At 32.0% G+C, this 18,897-nt stretch overlaps 1 protein-coding gene across 4 annotated transcripts in view; it reads right to left on the reverse strand.

The window, feature by feature from the left end:
- Positions 1-18,897, reverse strand: part of KDM6A (lysine demethylase 6A) — a 240,344-nt gene that overhangs the window by 88,125 nt on the left and 133,322 nt on the right. For all 4 annotated transcript variants that reach the window (XM_074300796.1, XM_074300793.1, XM_074300795.1 and 1 more), the window contains exon 7: positions 4,042-4,096. In XM_074300796.1, coding sequence (XP_074156897.1) covers positions 4,042-4,096 — 55 coding nt within the window. The remainder of the gene's footprint in view (positions 1-4,041; positions 4,097-18,897) is intronic.

The raw sequence follows: 18,897 nt of genomic DNA on the forward strand, positions 1-18,897 counted from the left end.
CTACTTTTTTGGAGCCCCATCACCTTGGTCCTGAACTCTTACTCTCTATATCTTAGGCTTAAGACTCAGAAAAGTGTAATAAATATCAAAAGCTACCCATTTTACTGCTATCAGATATTTTACTAACATTCCTTTCCTCACCCATTAGTGTTACTCCTTCTAAGGACAAGAAAAAATGTGAGAAGAAAAACAGAGTTCCTCAATTCTTCCCTCCCCTCAATTACTCTCAATCATTACTTTCAGTTATGCAATTTCAAAGCTATTCCTTTCTTCTCAATAATTACTTTCTCTGTATTCTTAGCAACGTTTTACTCCAATACTAAAAACATGTCCCTCAATCCAAAGTTTGGAGGCCTAACTCCTTATACCTCCATGTCCACTTCAAAAATTTCAAAGCGGTCTTTGGATAAGATGAAATATTGGAAAGGAGAGGTATCTGAATTTAATTTGGATGTTCCTAGATGTTCAAAACTCTAAAATCATTAATGCAAATAAAAAGCATTGAAATACAGTTAGTTCTATAAGACTTAGTACTGTGCCTTATATAAATATCTCACATGTAATTTTTAACCAATCAGTTCTGTGGGAAACTGGAATCGATCAGAAATACCCAATTTGCTATTGAATGCAATATACAAGTAAAATTTTGAGTTGCTTTTAGAATACATTATAGTATAACAGGCACATATAAAATGGTGATGAGGGGACGGGGAGATTGTGCTGCAGAAGACAAAAAATTTCTATTGTATAAAGTTCAGAATGTAAGATCATTAGGACTAAAACAATACCAATCTGCAAATATTTGAATTTAAGTGTGCAAATTATATTAATGCACAGCCCCCCTCCCAAACCTATATCACAAAATTTAACAATTGTTATTCAAAGTATTTAAAAGCTTTATTTTATGCATGTATTTTTTCTTCATCAATATGATTACTATGTCTTAGAAAAAGGAACATCTCTATTTTCTTCCTCTGTAAAACACTTATTTCCCAACTATTTTTCACTACCAATGTGCCTAAAAAATGAGTAAGTACTTAATAACAGTTCATTGATTTTACTGCTTATTCACTAAGTTAAGGTATAGAACTTTCAATCCTTATAGAATCAATAATAATTTTCATATGTGAATTTAAAGAGGGAAGATAGTAAATAATTTCTATGTGAAGCAAAAAGAAAAACCAATGGAAATGATTTAATGGAAGTTTTCAGGGAAAGAAAACAGGATTACTCACTAACTAAATTATCCTATTTGTCAACATTCTAATATCCTAAGGAGTAAAGTAATCCATGAAAATACTGTTCTATGCTGTAAAACAAATTGATGCTGTAAGCAAATCTATTTCAGATTTTCCCCTCTTGTTTTTGTGCTTAAAAAAGAAAAAATTAAGATCCTATAGAGAAAAACAGGGGAAAAAAACAGGGAAAAAAAAAAAATATATATATATATAAAATATATATATATATATATATATATATAAAATATATATAAATATATATAAATATATATATATATATTGAATTTCTGACAAACTTAATTAGCCAAAAAACCCACCTTTCTAAAATTAGATGGTTGACTAAGATTTAGTCATTTGACAAATGGTAATCATTTTCAAGAACACATATGAATGAATGTAGAACTGTCAGGATGAGGCAACTGATGATGGATGTTGAGAGTGAAGGAACACAAAGTCAAAGATTTGTCAAGAAAAGAAAGTCAAAAAAAGTCAAGACACAAAATTTTCAAATCTGAGTGATTGAAAGTATGATCATCAATAATAACAAATATGTAGTTGGAAGGATGGGCCAGTTTGGAGGGGAATATGACAAAGCCTGATTTTTTAAAAGCTGCATTTGAAGTTCTATTGCCACATTTACATGGACAACAAATTGAAGAAGAGAAATTCAACCAAAAAGAGACAAAAAGAAAATATTTAAATAATCATTTACATCAAAGTAATAGGTAAAGCTGCAAAGGTAAATAACATAACTAAGGAAGAAAGTATGCATAGAGAAAGAAGAAATTAAAGTAATAGGACTAGAGAAATCTTTGTTTAGAGATGCAAGAGAATTTAGAAGCTGTCTGAACTGATTTTTACAAATAAACAGAGTTATACAGATTAAGGGATATTTCCAAAGACATACAAGAAGTAGATTTAATATCTAGAATTCAAACTGAGATGCTGTCTCCTGTTCCAATTCCCCCCCTTTTAAGAGTATACTGATATCAAATTGATAACATTTATGTGAAAGTCAGCCCCATCTGGCAAAAGATAACCCAAGGAATTGGAAAAATAAAGCCCTGGTGGGAAATGATGATGTGAGAGAACGGCTAATCAATCAATACACACAGGAGCTTATAAATTAACAAGATGAATGTATGTAAAAGGATAAAGCATATTTATATTTACAAATAAAATAAAAATAGTCAATTATGTCAACATCAATTAACTAGATTTTGGTCAATTGGCTTTGGAATTTAATTATATAATGCTTTAATGGGAAGAAAAATGTATGGTGTGTTCAAAAAGAAGGGAGGAGGGGGAGAAGGAAGGCGAGGAGAAGAAGATTTATAAAAGGACTTTTGAAATAAATTTGCTTTAAAATTACAAATTGAGGGTCAGCTAGGTGATGCAGTAGATAGAGTACCAGTTCTGAACTCAGGAGGATCTGAGTTCAAATCTAATCTCAAAAACATAACACTTCCTAGCTATGTGACCCTGGCCAAGTCACTTTACCCCAAATGCTTCAGAAAGGGGGAAAAAAAAAAAATTTACAAGTTGCCTGTAAAAATGTATACTTCACATTAGGGGCACCTCACTTTCCAACACAGATATATATGAGGCTAATTTTTATATATCCATTTTTTTTAAATGTAATACATAACCTTTTTTTTTAAACAAATTGGTGAAATCTTATGAAATAAAAAAAAAATTATCTTAATTTCAACAACTATTTTAAATGTATATGTTTTATAAATGCATGTTTTGATATATAGTGTTTACTTTTAAATGACACAGTTATACTACTGATCATGTTGGGATTATAAATTTAGAGTTAGAAATGACATAGCCCATTAGTCTACTTATCTCATAGAATATCTGAAAGAAGTATAAGTAGAACAGAAATGTTTTAAAAATCAAACCTTAATCACTTTTTTGAAATCAAAAAATAAATTAATGGATTACAAGAAATGTATGTAAATTTTTCTTGTACAATCTTCACATTTGAAAATGTACATAAAAATACGCATTATTTCTCATTATAAAAGTCACCCTATTTTATTCTCTACAAGAAAATCAGGATTTTAAATAAAGATTGGCTAAATTTTTTGCAATAATATTCCAAATTTATTTCATTTATATGGAAAATATTTTAAAATCTTAGTTGTAACTCAATGGCTAAGTTATTAGAAAACTTAAGTAATTCTTAAGCAAATGTAATATATAAACAAAACACTCCATATACTAATAACATTCGTGAGAATTAATTTGTCTTAAGAGGGCGAAAGTCTACACAAAGCACTTTGAAAACAATCAAAAATACTTATCTAACTGCAGATTAATAAAAAAGGAAGCATGAACATATAAATCTGTAAACAAAATAGCCTTTGACAACATACATAAGAATGAGAGATGTACCACTTATGATTAGCACTTTTGTATAATATATTTTCTAAAATAATGATTGATGCAGGATAAAAATTAAAACTGTTTCATAAATGTATATTTCTCAATCCACATAAAGTCACTCTTTTCTACTAGTGGGAACAATTTTAATTCAACAACCCACTTCAGTGGCACATCTATTTTAAACACAGACTCTTCACAGAAACTGGTTTCACATGTTCCATTTGTGCAAGCTAGGTAGCCATGGCAACCGAGACAAGGTTAGATTCAATAATTCTGGAAGGAAAAAGCCACATAAAATACCTATTTCTCCTAATGATAGCTGTATTTCAGGAGCAAGCATTTTAATATAAGAGATATTAATATGAGGTAGGGAGAAGTGGGGAGAAGCATAATACTGAAAAATACTTACTTTCAGCATTGGACAAAGTGCAGGGATTGCAGTCAACCAAAGCTAATTGAAAATGCTGTTAAAAAGAAAAAATAAAGTGAGAAAATTAATGCTTGGTTTTTGGGTTAAAAAAAATCCAATACTAATACGTTTAATGTGATGGAGAAATACATCATATGGATAGAAACAATTTTCAGAAAGCATGTACACAAAAAAAGAATTAAACACTTTCAAATGTTATTTTTTAAATTCAAACAAAATTAACAAAAATTTGAGTTTTTCCTCAGATTATGTTCATGAAAACTTTCAGGTGGGATACTTCCTGAAAGTATAATAATATTATTATTAAAATGCCATTTATATCATTAAAAGTTAATTTTAAAAAAGGGTCTAGAGATAAAAGATACTTAAATCTAGGGGAAAATGTAAATTGAATATTAAGATGGATATAAACTTTAATTATCCAACAGTACTTAAAAGTTTAAGAAATGTAAAGGTAGTTTGGAAAAATTAACATCATTGTATAACATGCTTAACTGTATAAAATTCCTTAACTATTTAACTTTCAGATACTTCAAATTATCATAATATTCAAATTCATCACTAGTCTATAGAAAATTAATACAAGGGATAATATTATTAAAAAAATATAATAAAAAATAAATTTAAAAAAAAAAGAAAATTATTTTAAAGTAATGATTAAATAATTTTAAGACACCTAAACTACGAATAAAATATTTTGAATTTTATAATAGCATTTCCAAACTATAACAATGAACTATATAATACCAGTTTAATGAGTATACCTCAAGCTCAAATGTTTAACAATCTGTAATCATTAAAAAACAAACATCAACAACAAAACAATTTTATTAGCCAAACAACTAAATACTTTTAAATTCCTTGGTTTATACATATATTTTACCTAGAAGGTTTAGCAGTCAGTTTATAGATATAAAACCACAGCTGCTACAGCTGGTATAAAAATGTTTAATTTGGAAAATATTCACTGCAAATATCTACAATTATTTTCCTGTCATCAACACATAACTCCAAGTAAATTTTCCAAGTTCTCCTGAGCCTCTTTTCTCCAAATTGAATGATTAATTTTTTTTAAAATTTAATTCTAAGAACTACAAGAATAGAAAAGGAAACTGGTTTTACATGAATACTTCAATAAGCATACTAAATGAAAGAAATGGAGAAAACAAAGAGTAATAAAGCTCATTCTATCAGAATAAAAAGCTGTGGCCATGTTTTGTAAGTACTAACAGTTATTTTTTAAAAGTTAATCTTTTAAAGTTTGAGTAAACCAGAATTTTCATTTAACTATAACCAGAATTGATTCTAATTATCATATCCTAATAAAATATATTATAAGGCATATTATTTTATGTGTCAAACAGGATTACTTACTTGGCACCTGACAAGAAACTTGTGATCTATGTTTCTAGAGTATTGCAATATAAGGCAACGCATATGATATTAATGCAATCAAAAATTTAACATGATTTAATATCCTCACTGAATTTGAGGTCAAGAAATTTAGTCTAAATTTCCAGCACGCTGTCCATATTATATATAACTTTTGTAAATCTTAAAATACCAAGTCAACATAATCAAATTTTAGCATTTATTCAACAATATATCAAAATATACACAATTTTTATAATTTCTTGTGAATCTTTAATTTTAATAGTTAACAAGTAAAACATTGCTTTTTCTCTTTTGAATTACATATTCATATACCTTAGGAATAGTTGTATTTTTAAACACAAAAAATTAAGTCTTAGACACATACATTTCAATTGAAGAAAAACACATATGAGTCTCCATTTCATTTAAGTAATACCTTTTGTTTTACCATAGTAATGCTATCTTAAAATAAAGAGGAAAAACAATACAAATTGGCCTTTTAAAAACAAAACCAAATGTCTATTTGATAGTGATATCATAAAACTGTTTTACCTGTTTCTACATTTAAATCTAAGTATTCAAGATTAAACAATGAAACACAGCAGGAAAAACTTCTTGACAATACTCTATATTCACCAAGAATTTAGCCTCACTATTTCAAAATCCTTCACATCAGAAATATAAAATATTCCCAATAGTCTATGAAAATCACAAGGTAAAACTGTAGACAATCAAATATACATTAGCAACAACACCAATAATAATTACTCTTATTAATAATAATAATAATCTTCTAGAAATAAGAACACCACCCATATTACATTCAACAGCTTAATAGGAAAAACAAAAACAAAAACAAAAATACTCATAGCTTCTTTTTAGATATAGAACCTAGACATAAAATAGCCATTTGTACTGTCAATGCTCATCAGCAAAAATCTAAATAATTTTCTATATTCCTGAACCATAAAATTTTCCATGTAAATTTTACCATGGTAAAACTTCCAAGCCCCATGTCTGCAACAAACAGAAGCAGCTAGCAAACATCTGCACCTCACACAAATATTGCAGTACTGAGGGTGGCTACTGCTGTGTGAAATGGTTATCATGCAAGAGAAGACGCTGCAGTTCAGAGACTACATTCAAAAACTGAAGCAGAGAGCAATCCAGAAATACAAACCCCCCCCAAGATTTACCTAACCTAGGAGGCATTATTTAGAATGCTAACAAGTGTTAAGTCTAATCCTGATGATGTGTTTGTGACAATCTATAGTTGACCTCGTTATCATAATATTAACTTAATTCTTCAAAATATTTAAGACTCTCACATGTTAAGTAAAAAGCATAGTTCTACATATTCAATTCATAATAAAAAGCAATACACCAGTAATAATGCTATACACCAATTAAAATAATTTTTTTCTGGAAAATATTCAACATTTTTTATCTTTAACTCATTTTAATGACTATTGCATTAAAAATGTGAAGCTTTTTTCCAGTTATATTAGTATAGAAAATATGCCTAAGATCAATAGTTCTTAAATTGGGTCTATGAACTAGCTATATACATATATACACTTTTTTATGTAATTAGGGTTTTAGTGTATATATATATATATATATACACATACACTAAAACCCTAATTTATACAAGTTACATAAAATATATATACTAAAACCCTAATTTATACAAGTTACATAAAAAAGTGTTCAAATATCTACAATGACTTGAGAAAATTGTCATAAAAAAGCTCAACTCTATTGTTCATCTCTTTCAAAGCTAATTGAAGATTATGTAATAAAGTTCTAATGTGTGCTCTTTAGCAATGCCCTTATTCAAATAACTAGCAAACCTTGTGGGATTCTAAATGTTGGCTTATAGCTAAGAATTATTACATTCACTAGTGCAGGGGAGGCCAAATTTTCTTTGGATCTAGGGACAGCAAATTTTTTTAGTTTTCAAGAAAAAAATTAGAAATGTAGAAAAGGAAATTTAAAAAAATATTAAAAACTAAAAAAGGGAGGGGGAGAAATAATAAAACACTTATATACTACTTTATGATTTAGAAACCACCTTACATGTATTACCTTATTTAAGCATCATAGCCACTCTCTGAACTATATGCTATACTGCCGATTAACAGACTAAGAAAACCTAGGTTCATAGAATTTAATCTACAATCAAAGAGCTATTTATGTCAAGAATAAAAAGTCTTCCAGATTAATTGCAGAATTCCATTTACTTTGCTTTAAGTATTAGTTCCCAATTTCATGCCATAGCTTGAAGAAGTCATTAAAGTATAGAAAAGTTTGAGGAAAGATTAACTGAAAAAGACTTTAGAGAACAGAAAAACAGGGTGATTTCCTGGGTCATATACAAGTTAGATAAGAATTTTCTTGAATTAAAGCACAGAAGAGAACCTAAACCCAAATATATTATGTAAGGTAATGGCAGAGAAGCCATTGATTGGGAATGTTTCCCAATATGAACTACCAAAACAGCACTAATGAAAGCTAGAAATAGTTTTTAAATTTTCATGATACTAAAATTTAGAATGGTAGCTTCAAGTCAAAATGAAACAAAAATATTTGGAACATTTGGAACCATGTATTATATCAATTCATCACTTTCTAATAAGATTTTAAAATTAAGGAATCTTTTAAAAAATATTTTTGGGAAGAATTACACATCCCAAATTCATTTACTTGTCCTCTAAGAAATACCATGGCATAGTGAACATGAAGTTGGCTTCTAAAGTACATGCCAGTTCCAGCGCATAGTGACTGAACAATGATGGCCAAGTTGTTTCATCATTGTTTTAGATGAGTACCAGAGTACAAACAGCAGAGAAGGTACAATGGAGAAAGCACTTCCTCATCAGAAAGTCACTACACAGATGGAACTGCCAATACTCCCTTATCTTTATTTTGCCCTCTTAATTCAAAAACAAAAATATGTAAGTTCCAAGTTGAAAAATTACATATTGCTTGCTCTCCAAAAAGCTTTGAAATACAACTACCTAAATATCTATCTTTCTTTTTCTCTCTCTCTCTCTTCTCAAAGTGAGAAATAATAGGATAAAATAACTTACCCTTGTTTTCACAATTTGCATCATGGAAAGAATTGGAATCTATCAACTATAATACATACATTAATATTGAATTAAGATTTGATAATGATGGAATAATTCCATTTAACAAATGTCATATTTGAATAGAACCGTTTCCAAACAATATTTCACATGTATTTCATCTAAATTCTTACACAACCACTTTGTAATAAATATATTTTTCTCTATATATAAGGTTTCAAAGAATAACTAAATAACTTGCAAAACTTATAAGGCCTTCTTGTCTAGTATTCATTCTACTATAATTATGAAATTCTTATTTGTAGACTCTTTTCTTCTATGTTTCTATTCATGTATTGAAGAATCTAGTTAGATAATGCTCAAATAGAATAGTTAATAATCTGACCTCCATTATGACACCATGGCTACCTAGGAACTTGATACTAACTAAAAACACAGCCCATTCTTTAAAATTGAAAATTACATAATATTAATCAATATTTACATGTATTACCTTAAATAAGCTTCTAACACAAGACTTGATTGACTGCTTAGATAGAAAGGAGGTACTTTTCAAAGTCTCCCTTTTTCCTGGATATTGGGCCCTATGCAGCCCCTCTTCACCACCACCCCCATCAGATTTCATCACCATGATTCCATGATTCAGCTGCTCTGGAACCCTGAAACATCATTCCATCCATAATGGCTTGATCTTTTCTTTAGTTAATTCAATGTACAAAACCAACTGTCAAAAGCAAATTTATGAGGATTCAGGAAATATATAGGTTTAAACTGCCAAAAAGTGCTTTATAAGTTATAAAGAAGGAATTGATGGAAGAAATTTTAAGTAATAGAAACTAGCTGAGTCAGGTCAGGAGGCAGTGAATTTATCTTAAAAAAAAAAAAAAAAAAAGGCAATATATAAAAATCAGCAACACAAGAAAAGCTAGCATACTAAAGAAGTTGAAAAAGCTATGGAACTTTATATAGGAAAAAAAAAAAATATATATATATATATATATCAAGAGGGAGTAACAATTTCTTTCTAACTTGTTTTTACTTTTTAGTATATGCAATGCTTATGTGGATCCTTTGATACTAGTGTGCTATGAAAAGTGTATATTTTCTACCTCATTCTCCTTCCCTTTTTATCCAGACCACATCTATTTTTCTAACTGGTTAAGAAACATGCTTTCTAACCAAGCTCTTCTGGAAAAGTCCAGGTGGCAGCTAGATAAAAGTACCTAACCAACTAGGATTAGTTAATATGGTCAAGAAAATGGGTTTAAAAAGAAAACAAAAAGTGCCCCTGCCCTCAGATTCCCTTAGGAAATGTCTGGTCTAATCAATCTAGTAAAGTATTTATTCCCTATTGTCTCCCTTCAACCAAGAGCTTGTATCTCTGATACTAAGGCCATGGGTATTCTAAATGTCCACTCTCAGTATCTTTCCCTATAGATATTTCTAAGAACTCTTGCTTCCCTAGGTTAATAACTTCTTTCCCATTTTGCTAGCTAGCTATGTCAATGAGTGATTTAGAAGCCCATTGAGTGATTGCCCTTGAGTGATTTAGAAACCCATTTCTTTTAGTACACAACAAATCAGGTCTAGATTCAACGTAACTATATCTTCTAGTAAATGAGTGGATTCCATAACTAGAACTAGGAACCTTAGTGGCCACAACACTATCCTCTCATAAGTATGACACTGTGATTCAGGACATGAACAACAAGATCCTAACCCTATGCCCAGAATCAGGGAATTCCCTCAGCCCATGAATTGCTGACCAGGATATATGTCTAGATGTGGGAATTCAGATATTGAACCCCATATTGTAGCAAAAACAGACTCCCATGGGAGAACTAGAAGCAGAGGAACCAGATAAGGAATATTGGGAAATGTTATGGTTTTAATCTTACCAAGACATGCATATACTTTCAAAAGGTTTTCACTAATTTTTTTTTTTTTTGAGTAAATACAGCACTTAATCAGTAGCCAGTGTCAATAAGTCAAACTGGAATTCTTGTCTTTTTGTATCCACTCTTTTTTCAACCCTTCCACTTCCCATTGTCTGTTTTTCCAAACCAATCTCAAGCCTCCATTGGGAAGGAGCTGCATTTGCCACCAGCTCATATGCCAAGGACTCTTCCTGTAGATTATCAACCAAGTTCCATTCCCTAAGTCCCTAAACCCACACATCCCCCAAAACCACTCCCCACCTTTCCCCTCTGTGGAATACCTAATCCACAGAAAACATGCTTTCAGATTAAAATCTATCTTTTCCCCAAACCTCCAAATGCTATCACTAAGATCGGTCTCCAAACAGCTTTTCTGGCCACTCTTTCCAGCATTAACTGCACTTTGCTCATTCTCCTGACTGACAAGGTGAATTCTACTTGCTTTTCCCTCCACTTTCAAGTCAGTTTCAGATTCTCCCCCTTGCCAGCATCATTCAGTAAATTATAGACTTCCAGGACAGTCCCTTTCCTACCTGTATGAGTTCAATACATGGTTCACAATCCTCTCCTCCCAAATCCCTATACTGATACTAGGGGTCTTCAACATACATACTGATACTACCTCATATACAATTATTTTATTAAACTCAGTCCCTCAAACTTACTCACTTCTTATAAAGCAGTTCCAACTCCATTTCAGCACAGTCAGTCACAACATTAACCATTTCAAAAACTCTGAAATTCCCTTATCTATTGTCAAAACTATTTGTGTTCCACTTCTACCTCTGACTTCCAAAAGCAAATACTGCCCTTTACCTAGGTAAAATCATAATCTATTAATCTCTTGATCCCTCAGTTCTCTCCCAGGTCATCAACCCAGGTATCATACCATTCATGGGGTTCTTTTTTGGTCAGTAAAATAGTTTCTTGGGACTTTGATTGTTATAGCACTAAATAGATTAGTTTAGGTTGTATTGTCATCTATTATATTCACTCACCCTATCCAAGAGCACTTGATATTTTTTCCAATTGCTTAGATCTGACTTTGTGTAGAAAGTGTTTTCTAGTTTTGCTCATATATAGTTCCTGACTCTCCCTTGGCAGATAGATTCCCAAATATTTTATACTATCAACAATTATTTTAAATGGAATTTCTCTTTGTACCTCTTGCTGTTGAATTTTTGTTAGTGATGTATAAGAATGCTGATGATTTATGTGAATTTTGTATCCAGCAACTTTGCTAAAGTTGTGGATTGTTTCTAATAGTTTTTTAGTTGATTCCCTAGGGTTCTCTAAGTATACCATCATATCATCTATAAAGAGTGATAATTTGGTTTCCCATTACCTACTCTTAATTCATTTATTCTCCTTTTCTTCTCTTATTGCCAAAGCTAGAATTTCTAATACAATATAGAATAAATTTCCAGTTTACTTATATGGGATAAGAGTCGAAATATTTTAAACCAATGCATGCAGCACACAGTATTGCCCTTCACAGATTTTCTGGAATATACTTGGTTCATTTGTGTAACACCTCAAATTCTTCCAAAACTCAAATTTTACTCCAGGTGTCCCCTAATCACTTTCACCAAAGAGTAAAATAAAAAAGTTCATGGGAGTAGATTCTGGTTGCTCTTTGAATCCTTTTCACCTTGTAACACATCCTAAAAACTCATTGCCATCATATAATCCTTAAATTGCAGGGAGTATCTTGTTTTCATTTTCTCTTCATTTTGCTATTCTTCAAGTGAGCGAATATCATTATCTAAATGTAGTGCTTCAGAGATTGCTTGAACTTTTACAAAAACAACCAAACAGTTTACACAAATATAATTTTCTTAAAATTAGAAGACAAAAGGTGATCTACTGGAGAAAGAAATGACAAATCACTTTAGTATTTTGATAAGAAAATTCCATGGACATTAAAATAATAAAAAAAGATTACATTGGATGATGAGTCTCTGACACCAGTAGGCATCTAGTACTGTAGTGGAGAGAAGTGAAGGACATCAACGAGTTGTATCAATGAAACTGCCCGGGCCTATGGCAAAAGGAGGGGGCTAAAATGCAAATGTGCTTGGTGATAAATCCAATGGACATATTAGACATCTGACTTGTTGGGTGTCAGTGAACTAAAATGGGATAGGAATGGGTGATTTTAATTCAGATCATCACTACATATACTTAGTATGGGCAAGAATCCTTTAGAAGAAATGGATTAGCTTTCACGGTTAATAAAAAGGTAAGGAAATCAGTACTGGGATAGAATCTTTTAAAATGACAGGATTCTATCTGTTTGATTCCAAAGCAAAGCCATTTAAAATCACAGTGATTCAGATCTTTGCTCCAACCTCTGATGTCAGAGACCACAGTTGATCAGTTCTATAAAGACCTACAGCATCTTTTAGAAACAATACCAAAAAAAGATGTCACATTCACCATTGAAAATTGGAATGCCAAATTAAAAAGATAACTGGAAAAACAAGAAATTTTGGCCTTGAATTAATTAAGGAGGGTAAGAGCTTTTATAGAGTTTCATCAAGATAAAACTCGCTGTTGACTGTAAATTCTTGTTTTCAGCAAAAGGGTGATGCTGCACATAGATATCACCAGATTGGTGAATATTGAAATCTCATGGATTAGCTATCATTTTATAATGAAATAAAGAGAATGAGTTCATTTTTAGAAAAACTCAGTTTGAGATGTCCATTGTGCAGTTGTAGATTTGAAAGGAATTCAGTAGAAAGGTTAAATATAGATTTATTAATCATCTGTAGTTAGATAACTAAATACATGCAAATTGATATGAACACTAGATGAAGTAGTATAGCAGGAAGAAAAAAGAGAACCTAAGATAAAATCCTGTGGGGCACCCACTTTTAGCTTATTTAATATAGAAAAGATCCATTAAAAGAGGAGGAAGAATGGTCGGGTAGATTGGACCAGAATCAGGCAAGTAGATCTCTTGAAATTAATGATAGTATAAAGGAGAAAACATTGGTGGTCAGCATGTCAAAGACTTTGCTGAGAGGTCACTAAGAAGTGGGATTGAGGGAAAGGCCAAGATTTGATATTAAAGATAATAATTGGTAACATTTGGAAAGAGTCATTTTAGTCAATGCTATATGAATAGAATACAAGAAGTCTGACAGTAAAGATAAAAGAGGTAACTAGATGTTGGAAGAAAAAGGATGGAATTGTGCCAGGTACAGAGGGCTTTTACAAGGAGTAGGGTGGCCACATTGTGTGTAACAATGATAAGGAGAGAGTAGCAGAAGGCACAGCTGAGTGATGTGTGAAATGAAGAGGAGGAAGAAAAATAGTTCTCAATGAATGGCCTCAATTTTTTTCAGTATAAATATGAAACAAGATTGTTACCTTAAGAGAATAAAAAAAGAAGGGAAACATAAAAAGTTAGAGGAGAGATGTGAAAAGGTTTGGGGGATTTTTTTGTAGAATGAGATATTTAGGGAAGTGTAGAAAGACTGTTTCCTAGCAATACTAAGTATTTAATTGAGTTTATTTAACAGAGTTGTAGAAGAACCAGTCAAAATGGTTGTGAGATTTTCTTCTTTCAGCAGATGTGTAATATTGAAGGCCTTAAGTGATAGGAGTAATATATAAAATTTTCTTGGTAGGTGCAATTAATTATATGGGAAGGGCATAATAGAAAATTTTAATGGAATCACTGTGGGGAAAAAGAGGAAAGTGAATAGCTAAATAAAACTGTGGGTATAAGGTTGCCCAGAAGCACAGGTCATAGTGGAAAGTTCTGGCAAGGTGATTCACTGGAGAATGAGATGGCAAACCACTTTAGGATCTTTGTCAAGAAAAACCCAAGGGGACACAGATATAGTCCTGATATCTAAACCAGGTAGGATGAAAAAAGAGAAAGAAAATTATATACCAGTTCTGACAAGGTGATCCACTAGAGAATGAGATGGCAAACCATTTTTGGATCTTTGTCAAGAAAAACCCAATGGGACACAGACATAGTACTTATACCTAAACCAGGTAGGATGAAAACAGAAAGAAAATTATAGACCAATTTCCCTAATGAATATTGATGCAAAAATCTTAAATAATGCAAGATTTACTTAGGCTAAGACTAGAATCCGGTTAAATCATGTTAGTTCTCCTGTTTGTTGACTACCATTCATTATCCTCCACTCATACTTCAGGGCTCCCCAAGCACATCATTTTTAGGGTACCTTTTCTAGACCTTTCCTTACACTAGAAGGTGAACAATGTAGTCCTTTTAAAAGGCTGCTCAAACATACAAAATCTGCAAAAATCCCACTACTACTTCCAGTGACAAGACTATCGAGGGTCTGTGCCACCTGTGTGCAGGGTTGTGACTACAGCTCCCAGGATGCCCACACCACCTGCTTTGTCACTTGCCTGTCACCACAGGACTTCAATGAAGGTATAAATGGCAAAATGGTATGGGTGATATTGTTTGCTTCATGCATAAATTAGATTTAAGTGAAGCAGAGTTTCATGAAGTTGTCAGCCTCACTCTTTCTTGCAGTCACCATGATTCAGTGGCAGGACAGAGTCAAAACAAGTGGTGATAGCCTGAGATACAGTGGGTTACCTTGGCATCGTTAACATCTAAGCAAATTCAAAGTGCTTGCTTCAGTTACCTTCATGGACACTGGAACAAGTTATTCTCACCTGCCCATTCCACCAGAGATGTCTTCCCATGCTTGGGCTAGACCCTTCCTCTAACTGGCTGACAGTTCTGAGATCCCAAAAACAGTTTGCTGGGGTGAGGCTACTGTGCACGTTACAGCTTCTTGGAGCCCTAGGTGAGAGTTGGGTGAATCAGGTGGACACTAAAGATGGAGAACAGCACTGAAGAAGGCTCCACAGGCCTCACACCCCATGGACTCTTCCTAAACCCATCATCACCAGCCCAGATAAAAGTATTTACATAAAAACTAACATTTAAAATTGAACACAAAATTCCATTTACTATACTATAAGGTACTTGAGATAAAGATTGCCTCATTTGTATTTTTATTATCTCTGGCACTGACTGGCATATACTAGATTATAAATGTTTCATGAGGAGACGGGATGTTAGGGACGATATACAAATAAGAAAAATTATAATAATCCAAGGAAGACATGATGTGGGCCTGACCTAAAAGAGTAGTGGTATTAAGTGAATAAAAAAGAACAGATATAAGAGGCAAAACGCAAAAATAAAGGTGACTTGCAAAATAAGTAGATTTGAGAGAAGAATTAAGAATGACTCTTAAGGTGGTAAACTGGAATGAATTGAAAGATATAGTGGTAGCATGAAAAAAAAAAAAAAAAAAGCAAGAAAATATTGTGAAGAGAATGAAGAGAGAAAAGGAAGACAGTGAGATTGTGCTTTTTAAGACATGCCTTACATGGAATGCTAACATGACATCTTCCCCAAATGACTGTCTGTGGGGCATTATATTCAACAAGAAAATGGAAAATCACAACCAGAATTGAGAAGTCAGCTACATAAAGATGATAATTAAATAGCCAAGAGAGATAACAAAGAGAGGGAAGAGAGGATATATATAATATATATATATATGTATATATATATATATATATGTGGATCTTGTTTGATGAATATCCATACATATAAAAGGGAAAATAAGTGCATTATGACTCAAGAAAGTAAACTAAGAAAAAGAAATCAGACATATAGGAGAAAAAAATATAATGTACCACAAATAAGGAAGAAAAAGAGGTTAAAAACAATACAGAAACCTGGAAAATTAAAACACAAAGAATGCTATTTTTTAAAAGCACTGGAATGAGCAGTTAAAAATGATTGATAACAATCATTCAACAAAACAGGAGAGTGAGATTATCAGAAGGGAAGATAGTTATCAAAGTATAGAGAAGTTACTATAAAGTTATAGAAAGCTGAGTGAAGATAACTTTGTCTAGGAGTTTTCTAAGAGAATGGTATCAAAGGCAAAAAGAAAGATGGCCTTATCAAATAAACCAGGTACCTCCTCTTCAGAAATGCTAAGAAAAAGAAAAAGAACTGAGGATGATGAACAACTTTGAAGGATGAAGTAGTGTAAAGAACAAACTGGCACATGGCTTCAATTTTCTTAGTAAAATGGTATTCAGGGGTCCCATAAAGGGATAGGAGAGGGTAGAGTAAAAAGTGAGAATGTTTTGAGTATTTCCTATTATGATAATTAAGTATAGGGAAAAAAAGCTATATTAACAGTCAGGGTCCAATTAGAATTGGGGGGGGGGGGAAGAAATCAAAGTACTTACAGGAATTGGACAGTTTTGTGAAAACTCTTCAAAAAGCATTTAGAGTTACAGGAATAGGATATGTTGACCAAGGATTAAGGTTTTGAAAGGGTTAAATGGCAATTAGACATAAAAGTTAATTTCTTCAAAGAAAGAACAAAGTACAAGGGAATTGATCAACTATTAAGGTTGGGGAGGACTAAAAGTGAAACTAGGGAAAAAATGGTGAAGAAATGAAAAGAAAAGAATTACTAGAGAACTTAGTGATTACAAAGAATAGGTTTTAGGAGGATCATATGAAAACATAATTAAAACTAGAGAAGCCAGATCATACAATTCAAGCAACCTCATTTTGTAGATTAAAAAAAAAAAAATTAATCCAATAAAAACTAAATAAACTGAACAAGAGCACACAGTTGACAGAGCTAAGATTTGAACTAAATTATAATGACTCCTAATATAGTTCTGTTTCATAGCACAAGAATGAAAAGAGAGGAAGATATGAGGATGATGTGTCAAAGGTCAAGATCATGAGCAGCAATGTAGAGTTAATTGTGAGTTTTAAGGCTTGAAAACATCTCTGAGTGGTAAATAAAGGGTTGAGGGTAAATAAAGATAGCTTACAAGTTCAGGAGAGTGTTGAGGTATTTGAACGCATTGGAATACTACCATTCTTTAAGAAATGAAAGCCAGGCTGATTTCAGAAAAACTTTAACAGATTCACATGAACTGATATTGTGTGAAGAGCAGAACTAGAAGAGCAACGTATACTTAACAGCAAAACAACTGGTTTAGCTCTTCTCCAATAAACTTAGGATGGAAAATGCCATCGGCATTCAGAGAAAGAACTATGGAAATTAAATGGGAATCAAAGTATCCTCTATTTTTCAACTTTTGTTTTTTCTTTCTTTTCTCTTTTGTTTTGAATTTCTTTCACAACATGGCTAATATGGATATTGTTCAAAATGACTGTATATGTATGCTGGTTATCTTGGGATGAGGAGATCAAGAAAAAAGTTTGGAACTCAAAATCTTACACAAGTGAATACTGAAGACTATCTTCACTTGTAATTGGGAAAATGAAATTAAAGGGTAATGCGATCAGAATAAGAAATTAGTAAATTACATCATATTCTCTGTCTCTGACAGAAGAAGTTATAAACAAATGACAACACGAGGAGGATTTTTAAATGGAAATAAAAACAAGATTTCTATACTACTACTGCTCTTAGCCAAGTATGATTGAGGAGTTGAGAGAAGAGAACAGATACCCGTGGCCTGCCATAGAAGAGTATAGCCTTTCAGGAAGTACAAGATTTCTGTCAAAATAAGATGATGAAAACTGAGTTTAATAAAGGGGATTGTGGTTTGTTTGTTTGTTTGTTTTTAAAGGAGGGGAGGAGGCAGGAAATTAGACGGCTGAGCCTGATAAGGTTATAAAAATAGACAATGGTAGAAGGAAAAGCAGATTGCAGGTCCTAAGCACAAGATGAAAGAAAGACCCAACTAATGGTACTCTTTCTTTGCATCAATCCACTTAAAAAAAAAAAAAAAAAAAAGACAATATTGGTTTTGGAGATGGAGATTAAGAAAACAGAAAAATCAGATAACCTAGTGATTGGTCCTTCAGAGGCCTTGCTCAATTTGGCACTTTTGTGTAAAGATGATAGTGGATGTTACCCAAAATAGAAAAACTTTTTTCCCAGTGAAAATGTCTAAGGCCTTGGGACTAGCGGTAAAACCTGGTTTCAGAGTGTTTTGTAGTTAGGGGCAGCAAATGTGTTGATATTTTTAATGGATTCATGTTGAATCTGACACATCTGACAATAAATTTAAGGCCTCTAAATCAGGTACCTTAGAGGAACTACTAAGAGAGCTCTTTATAGTCAATTAATTATGTCAAAGGGACAGTAAGAGGACAGGAACTTATGTCAATAATGCATCTTTTAATCTGAGTATTCAATGGTAATACAGGGCTAAAGTGTTAACATGTTTTCAAATGGTATGTAGGAAAAGGTATTGTCTCTTCACAAAGAGTCAACATCAACTTAGAAGAAATTCTCCAAGGATTTACGTTTGGCTCTAACATTTTCATCAATGATATAGATTGATAAAAGCAAGTGTTTTCATAAAACTTATAAATTATTACAAAGATGACACTATCCCTTTGG

The sequence above is a fragment of the Sminthopsis crassicaudata genome, chromosome 3 (genome assembly GCF_048593235.1).
Source record: "Sminthopsis crassicaudata isolate SCR6 chromosome 3, ASM4859323v1, whole genome shotgun sequence".
In the NCBI taxonomy this organism is placed as follows: domain Eukaryota; kingdom Metazoa; phylum Chordata; class Mammalia; order Dasyuromorphia; family Dasyuridae; genus Sminthopsis; species Sminthopsis crassicaudata.